We start from the raw sequence: 8,024 nt of genomic DNA on the forward strand, positions 1-8,024 counted from the left end.
CCGCTTGGAAAGAAATCAGGGGGCACCCCGGCGGTGTTAAGGAGGGTGAGGAACTCGTGTGGCTCTACCGGGGCTTGTAATGTGGCATCACAGGCTAAGCCGGCGCCCTGGGCTTTGCAACCTACAAAAACAAGAGAGCCGGTTAGCAGGGAGAGGACGGGAGGGCAGGGCAGGGAGAGGATGGCAGGGCAGGGAGAGGATGGCAGGGCAGGGCAGGGCGGCCGGGAAGCCACCGCGGCCCGGGAAAGCACCGGGAGCTCCCCCGCGCTCCCGCTTGGCCGGCGGGAGCGGAGAGCGGGTTCCTCCCGGCCCCACCGTGCGTCCCCGCGGGGCTCCCCGGCCCCACCGTGCCCTTCGCCGTGGGCCCCGGCCTGGCCCCAGAAGGCCTCCGCGGGTGCGGAGCGGGCCTTGGCGCCGGCGTGGGGTTGTCCGCCCACGGGGAAGGGGCAGGGGAAGAGAGGGAGCGGGGGAGAGGGAGGAAAGCCCAGCCTAAGCCCCGGCCAAAACGAGCGCCGAAGCAGCCCCCCCCCGCCGGACCCCTCCTGCCACTCCGCGGCCCGGCGGGGAGAGACCCGCGGGAGAGGGCTGTGCCCACCCGGGTGCGGGCCGGGGCAGGAGCAGAGCAGAGGTGGGGGACGGGGTCGCCCCCTGCCCGGCCCGGCGGCGAGCGGGCAGCGCGGCCGGGCGCAGGGCAGCCGGGCTCTGCCCGCCGTTCCCGGGCACGGCTGCCTGGCGAGGTCTCGACGCCCATTCCCCCGGCCGGGAGTCACCTGGGAGGGTGGGTCTGTGGAGCTGGATCGGGGGACAGGGAGGGGTGCGGGCACACTTTGGCTGCACGCAGAGGGTGATCGACGGCGCCTGAACGCGGCCCGGCACGCCGGGGTTTGGGAGATGGGCAGGAGGAAGGCGCCTCTGCCTCCTTCTAAGTCTAGAGATGGGGGAAAGGGAAAGTAAAGAGGGCAAAGGGTACCCAAAATGACGGCGAGAGCCTAAAGGTTGGATCGCCGGCCTGACCCGGGCTTCTCCCGGCCTCCCCGCTCCCCCACTCCGCAGTCACCGCCCGTCTTAGGGGCTCCCTGGAGACCCCCGGCACGGCCCTGTCGTTGTCCCTGCCCGGCGGGGTCACGGTGGACCGGAGCATCGGGGATGGGGACACGGCACCCCCGGTCAGCGGCGACGCGCTGAATCCAGGCCGGGGCAGCCCCTCTTGGTCACCGGGAGGGAGAGGAAGGTATTTCATATCCACTTTCTTATCTTCGGAAAAATAATTGGGGGGGAGAAGGTATTTGTTTGGTTGTTAGCTTTTTTGTTGGGCTTTTTTTTTTTGGAGGGTGGTGGGGTTTGGGTTTGGGTTTTTTTTTTTTTTTTTTTTTCCTCTTTTCCCTAGTCGCCTCGATACAGCGGAAACCTCCCGAAGAAGCCTTTTAAACACACGCTCGGAAACGACATAAGAAGCGACCCCGTTCCAGGCTGTCCTGCCGAGCGCCAGCGCAAGGGAGTGTCTTAATTGCCGCTAATGACCCGCGGAGAGGATGAGAGTGGGTTATCTGCAGCCGGGCAGAAATCAATTAGGGGAGTGGCAATTAGAGGAGAAAGTGAGAGACAGGAAAGCGGGAGAGACCGTTACAGCGGGAAGCGAAGATTTCGGTGAAATGTTCCAGAAATTCCCCCTCTGGAAGAGTGTCCCCGGAGAGAATATTTCGCGCAGCCCGGTGGTCCGCTCTTTCTTTCTGTTTCTCTCCCCGTTTACTGCGGATTTCCCTGCGTTGCTCAAGAGCTAACGCGTTTGGGGAGCGCATCGGCCCGGCTCAGAAATTACGATTAAAATCACCGCAAAGAGGGACGGGGCGGGGGGGGGGGGGGAACGCGGGCATCGCGGGCTCCAGGCCCGGCTGGGAATAAAGACATTCGGGGGGCACAGCGGCGGGACGGGGCTGCCCGCGGGCACGCTGCGGAGCCGGGCGAGGTCTCCTTGACCCCAGGAGGACTTGTCCCGCCGGGCAGCCACCCCCCGCCCCGGCCCCGGGAGGCCCTTTCCAGCCCCGGGCGTCTCTCTCCGGCTTCGCCCCCGGAGCTTCCCCCGCCGCACGCCAAGGACTCACCGTAACAGGAGACCTGCAGAGCTCCGTTGTGGCCGCCGCTCTCCTGCAGCTTGAGGTTGCTCTCCGGGGGGGTTTTGCAGGGGCCTCGCTGCATGTAGAGGTGCGGCGGCTGCTGCTGCGGAGGGTATTTGTTAAAGGAGGCCGGAGCCCCGGCGGAGCCGGGAGCCTGCACGCTGCCATCCAGGGACTGACATTCCTGCTGGCTGTAGCGGCTCCGGCACTTAGTGCTGCTGTCACCAAAGCCTTGTCCTTTGCTGGCCAGGAAAGTAGGGCTGAACTTGTCACTTGCTTGAAATGCCCTAAAAGGCGAGGAGCCTTCTGTGCCCTGGGAGGCTGCGTTGTAGTAGGAATCCATGGCAGCCGGATCACAATAAGAAACACAAGTATCAGCATTCATTCCTAAAATTAAAAGGCCCGAGTGTCCTTAATGCGCTTGGAGGGGCACCAGGAACCTCTCTTTCTCTCTCCCTCTCGCATACGCACACACTCACAGCTGGGCCAGGGAGCTCTAAGAGGATTCAGATGTTCTTGAAAGCTGACCAGATCTCCAAACCCCCTTAAGATCTCGCACAGTAAAAGGGGTCTTTTTCTCTCCCTCCCTCTCTCTCTCTCTCTCACACACACACACGCACTTGCCCTGCGTCTCTCCCTCCAAACTGTCTACACTCTAAAGAGGCTCTTCTCCGCACTTCCCCCCCCACACACATGGGGGGGGGGGGGGGGGGAAGAGAGAGACCTCTCCCCCAATTAATATGTAGATGATGACAGTGGAGGGGAGGGGGCCCAGGAAGGGGGGTGTGTGTCTGTCTATGGGGGTGTGTGGAAGCAGAGGGGGGTGGAGGTCGTATCTTTTGTGTTAAAAAAAAAAAAACCCAACAAAACCCCAAAACCAACCCCGAAAGTCTGTATGACTGAAAAATAGAAAATCAAGCAGATGACACGGACGCCACGAAGGGATGGATGCGGGATCCGCGCAGGCGGAAGCACCCGGGACGATTTAATGGTCGTGGCACGCTCGGTTCGCTCCGGCCCTCTCCGCCGCTGCCTGCCCCAGCTGCGGGGACCCCCGCCTCCGCCGCCCCCTCCTCCGTGTTAAAGGCAATACGGATTTCCCCCGCAGCTATATGCCTTTAAGCCTCCCCCCCCCGTTAACCCCTTCAGAGCCGGCAGCTCTCCCAGCGCTGCCGCCAGCCCTTTGCCTGCCCTGGCACGGCGTTTGCCGCGGTCGCCCAGCACATCGGCGGGCAAGCTCTCCGCGGCGGCTCGCCGCACGTTTATGACCGTCATTATTTATTTACCTCTAAAAACGTGCTCTCTCCAGGTGTAAAACAACTGGATCAAAAGCGGGAGGGCAGCAGGGAGGGATTTTAACAGGGTCGCCACGCACGGAAAATTGGCCCCGGCTTCTGGGACTGCCGGAGGTGAACTTGCAAAGGGACGGAGGCTGGCAGGAGCCCTTTTTGGTTTGAGGGGTCAACTGCAACCCAAAAAGGGCTTAAAAATAAATCAATACTCACCTTCCGTCGTCCCCCCCTCCCGCCATTCAACCTGATTCCCCTCCTCCCCCGGTTAACTCCTGCTACCCCTTACACTTACTTTTACCCTGCCTTCCTCCCGTCCCCACATCTGGTTTCTATTGCTCGCTTACCTTGAAGTTTTCAGTAATAAAGATATTACGCAAACTACATCCACAGTTCTTCAGTCAAAAAAAAAAAAAAAAAAAAAGAAAAAAAGAAAAAAGAGAAAAAGAAAGGAAAGAGAAGAAAAGGCGGCCCTTAACCCCTTCGGGAGCGCGGGCCGCGGCGGAGCCGGCTGCGGGCGGGGAGCGGGGCCATCGGCGGCGGCTCTGGGCTCCCAGCGGGCTCCCCCCGGGGCCCGGCCCATGTGTCCTCCCTTCTCCCCCCGGCTCCCCCCCCCCCCTCCCCGGTGCAGAGAGGGGGGGAGAATCGTGGCTTTTATCTGTGTGTGTGTATCGGGGTGCGCGGGGGGGAGTGGGATGCGGCTGGGGGGGGGGGGAACGGGGCGGCAGGGCGGGGGTGCGGCCCCCGGGGCGACAGTTCAGGGGGGGCCGTGGCCGCCGCCGCCGCCCCCCAGGGCTTTGCAAGACCAGCACCGCCGTTTTCATTAGCAAGAACAGCCCCCCCGCCCCTCGCCCCCCAGATGCAGAAGGGATTTCTAGCGAGGTCGTCGTTAAAAACAGCCAGAGACGGATTCATTTACGAGATTTCAAACCATTTTGTGAGTCTCCCTCAGAGCAGCGCTGGGCTCGCTCAGCTTTCTGGTCCAAGAAAGCTTTCAGCGGATTTGCCTTCCTTATTCTCTTTATTACCTTGCTTAATTCTTTCCTCGTCGTTTCTCTCTCCCCTCCCAAACTCCCCCACCCCACCACAGCCCACTCTGTCTCTCCCTTGTCCACGACTTAATAAAAAGCAAACCAACTCAATGCATGAGAATCTTTCTAAAAACCACTTCGGGGCGAGCAGGGAAGGCGGGGAGCTGCCGGTACCCGCATCCCCGGCTCCCGCGTCCCCGGTTCCACCACAGCGGTCTCGCCGCCGCGCTCATGGATTGGGGTGCGTGAGCGCGTTAAATAGGGGCTTTCCCGCCAGTTACTTCCCGAGCAATTATTTTGGCGAACGAAGCGGCAGGCTGAAAGAAATGATGTGAGGGCAATCCTCGATGCTGCGGCGTTATATTCGGCCTCGGGATTTCTGTTCGGCAAAGTTAAATAACAGCAACAGCAACAACAAAAATTAAAGGGAGAGATTCCAGCATCGGGCAGGAGATTTTTTTTTTTAATTTTTTTTTTTTTTTTCCCAGAAGCGCTGCGGTGCGAGGGCTCGCAGAGGCACTCCGGCTTGGCCGAGCCGAAGGAGGGCTGCCCGGGGTCTGCCTCGGCCGGAGCGCTCCGCCAGCCCCTCCTTGCATTAAACTGTAACGAAAAGTCCATTAATTCCCAATCAGGGCTAATCCGCAGCCCCGCGGAAAGGACCGCAATAAAACCCTCTCTCTAATGGCCAATTTGTGTCCCTGGAAGCGGGAGGTTAATTCGGGAATCGTTACCGAGGGAAAAGCGTGCTCGCAAATACCTGGCGTTCTGGCGGGGGCTGGGGGCAATAACCGGGGAATCGTTTTTCTTGACGGTTTTCGTTTGCCTGGGTTGGGTTTTGCCCCAAGTCCTCTCAGCAAGTTTGACGGGGGACTCCCCCAGCTCCCGTTAGCTGGGAGCGGAGCCTTGCGAACGTAAAAGCAAACGGGGAGCCTGCAGCCGCCCTCCCCGCTAAACGAGGCGACGGGGCGGCGTGTCGCGGCGCTGCCGGGGCGGCCGTGTCCGGCCGGCCGTGGGGCTCTGCCCTCCCGCTCCCGCCGCACCTCCGCCGGGAGGGCTGCCGGCTCCGGGGCGGGGGGAGCATCCCCGCCTGCGGCAGCGAGGAGCGGCAGAGCCGGGGCAGAAAGGGACACGCACCACTTGAGACCCCATCTCACCATTTTTCCCCCGAGTGCCCCCAAACCCGCTCTGTCGCTACACCAAATGCATCCAAAAGGGAAGGGGGAAGGAGCGGCCGAAAGGTCCGCGCTCCGCAGCGACCGGTTTGCCAATTCCGTATGCGTATGTGCTTTATATCGAGACCGTTTTCAGGTACAGTCGCCGTTGGTTTTGTAAGGGGTCAGTCCCGAGCGTCCCTTCCCACGCAAGGCTGCGGGGCTGGGGAGCCCAGGTGAGAGCCAGCTGGTCCCGCGTTTTGGGACGGCAGCTCCCACCGAGGGGGTCACTGCTGGGGGAACCGCGCGGGTCTCCAGCTCCGGGCGATCCAGGTGTCCCCTCCCGGCGACACGCCCGGGAGCAGGGAGCAGCCCTGGGCAGCCCTGTCTGGCTTCTTTTCGGAGCCCTTTCTTTTCCACCCGGGTAGGAGCGGGCGTCGCTCCCGGGTGAGGACCCGGTGCGAGGGGCAGGAGGTAGCGGTCGGATCCTACACCTCGATCTCTGCAAGGAAAAAAAAAGCTTTATTCCCGTGCGATTTAGACACTCGGGCTTGTGTCACGCCCAGGGAAAAGGCAGAGGTGCCCGCCGGTCCCTGCACAGCGGGCGCGGCGGCGGGGGCTGCGGGGAGTGGGCAGTGGGGAGGCGGCGGGGACGAGCCCGGCTCTCGCAGGGGGCCCGGAGGCGGAGGCAGGAATGCGCTTCTCCGCTTTCCCAGCCACCGCCGGGAGGACCCGCCGTGTCCCCCCCAAGCCTCCACCGTCCTCCCGGGGCTCCGGCCGCTCGGGGCCGGCCGGGGGCTGGTGCCGGCGGCTGCAGCCGGCGCGGCGGCGGGGCGGCTGGGGCGAGGCGCGGCGGGGCTCCGGGGTGCCGGCTCCAGCACCCCAGGTCCTCTCCAAAACATCCAGGGGGTGGGAGGGTGAACACCTCGGTTCAGGGAGCGGGCTCACTTCACTGGGGAGGGCGATGGGGAGAGAAGGGGCATCTTTCACACCGTCCTCTCCCGTCTCTTTGGCAGAGCCCTGCTCTTGGAAACTGCCTCCAGTTTGTTTCCCCATTGGGGTGGTTTGTGTGGTCACTTCAGAGCTGCGGGCTCCTTTTGTACCGGACCGAGATCTGAAGGCGGCCTATTTATAACACCACTGATGGGGGGAAGAGAGGGGAAAAAGTATTCGTGCTAATCTCCCAAACTTTTTTTTTTTTTTTTTTCTTTCTTTCCAGCGGGACGAAAGTTGCATCTTTATTTCGGGAGCGGAGCTTGCCTAGCGACAGTCCCGCTGGTACCTGCCGCCCTGCGCTCTGCGCCTGCCGGGGCCTGAGCTGCGCCGCGGCGGGGGCTTTGCTCTCCTGCCCTCGGCGCCTTTCCCGGGGGATAAACCTATATGTACTTCTATGCGATGTCGAGTGTTACTAAAACGCGTTGTTCGTGTCACGAAGGAGCCTTAGAGGGAGATGGAGCTGACCCGCTCCGCTCCTTCCCGGGGAAAGCGAAGCAGGAGGCTCAGAGTCGGGCCGGGCTGGCCCCTGCCCCTCCGGGCGTGTGCGGGCAAAGCTCTTCTCCCCCCGTCCTGCGCGGTGCCCCCGCTGCCCCTCACCGCCCCTCGCCAGGCAGCAAAGCCGCTCCCGGGCTCCGCGGCCCCCGGCTCCGGCTGCGCGGCCCGGCCCGCCCCGCTGCGCTGGGGACGCTTTGCTCCGCGCGGATCCACAGGCGTGCCTGGCCGCCTGTGCCTATACATCTATACGTTGTCACCAAAACCGGGCACCTGCTTGGTCGCTCGGGCTGCCGGACGAGCCGAGCGCGGGCTGTCCTCCGCGGCCGGCGCCGGGCGGAGGGCTCCGGGCTCTGCGGCGAGCGAGGGCCCCGGGGCCCGCTCGGAGAGGAGGGGGCGCGGCGGGGGTCCCTCGGCCCGCTCGCTGCGGGGCACAGGGGGCGGCGGCAGGAGGGGGCCGGGGCTGCCGCGGCCTGCTCCGCTGGCGCGGCCCGGGGGGAGCCCCGGGCACCCAGAGCCGGGCGGCTCCGGGCCGCGGGGGCTCGGTTCAGGCTTTCTAGCAAAGCTTCCCCCCCTCCCCACCCCCCCCCCTTTTTTTTTTTTAAATTTTGTTTTCTTTCCCAGGAAATGCCGCGCTCGCTTCGAGCTGCAGGCGGCGGAGGGCGTTTACGGCCCCGCTCCCGCAGGCAGCCGCCGCGGCCGGAGAGGGGCGGCTGTGCCCGGCAGCCCCGGCGCGGCCCCAGCCCCGCGGTCCCGTCCTCCCCGCACCGTCCCCAGGAAAACGCGGAGCCGAAAATCACTGCGGGGGCCCCCGTGACGCCGCCGCGTGAGAGCCAATGGGAAGGCGGGGCAGGGGCGGCCCCCGCGCCCCCCGCGCCCCGCTCCGCGCCCCGCGCCCCCGCCTCGGGTCCCGCCGGCCGCGGGTGGGCAGCGCCGGGCGCGGCGGGGCGC

The 8,024-nt window shown here is 64.0% G+C and overlaps 1 protein-coding gene across 1 annotated transcript in view; it reads right to left on the minus strand.

Annotated features, from left to right (window-relative positions):
- ALX4 (ALX homeobox 4) overlaps nucleotides 1-2,499 on the minus strand; it is a 40,512-nt gene extending 38,013 nt beyond the window's left edge. The window contains exon 1 of the mRNA XM_075713242.1: nucleotides 2,103-2,499. Coding sequence (XP_075569357.1) covers nucleotides 2,103-2,499 — 397 coding nt within the window. The remainder of the gene's footprint in view (nucleotides 1-2,102) is intronic.
- Nucleotides 2,500-8,024: the final 5,525 nt, after the last annotated feature.

Source organism: Pelecanus crispus, chromosome 6 (genome assembly GCF_030463565.1).
Source record: "Pelecanus crispus isolate bPelCri1 chromosome 6, bPelCri1.pri, whole genome shotgun sequence".
In the NCBI taxonomy this organism is placed as follows: domain Eukaryota; kingdom Metazoa; phylum Chordata; class Aves; order Pelecaniformes; family Pelecanidae; genus Pelecanus; species Pelecanus crispus.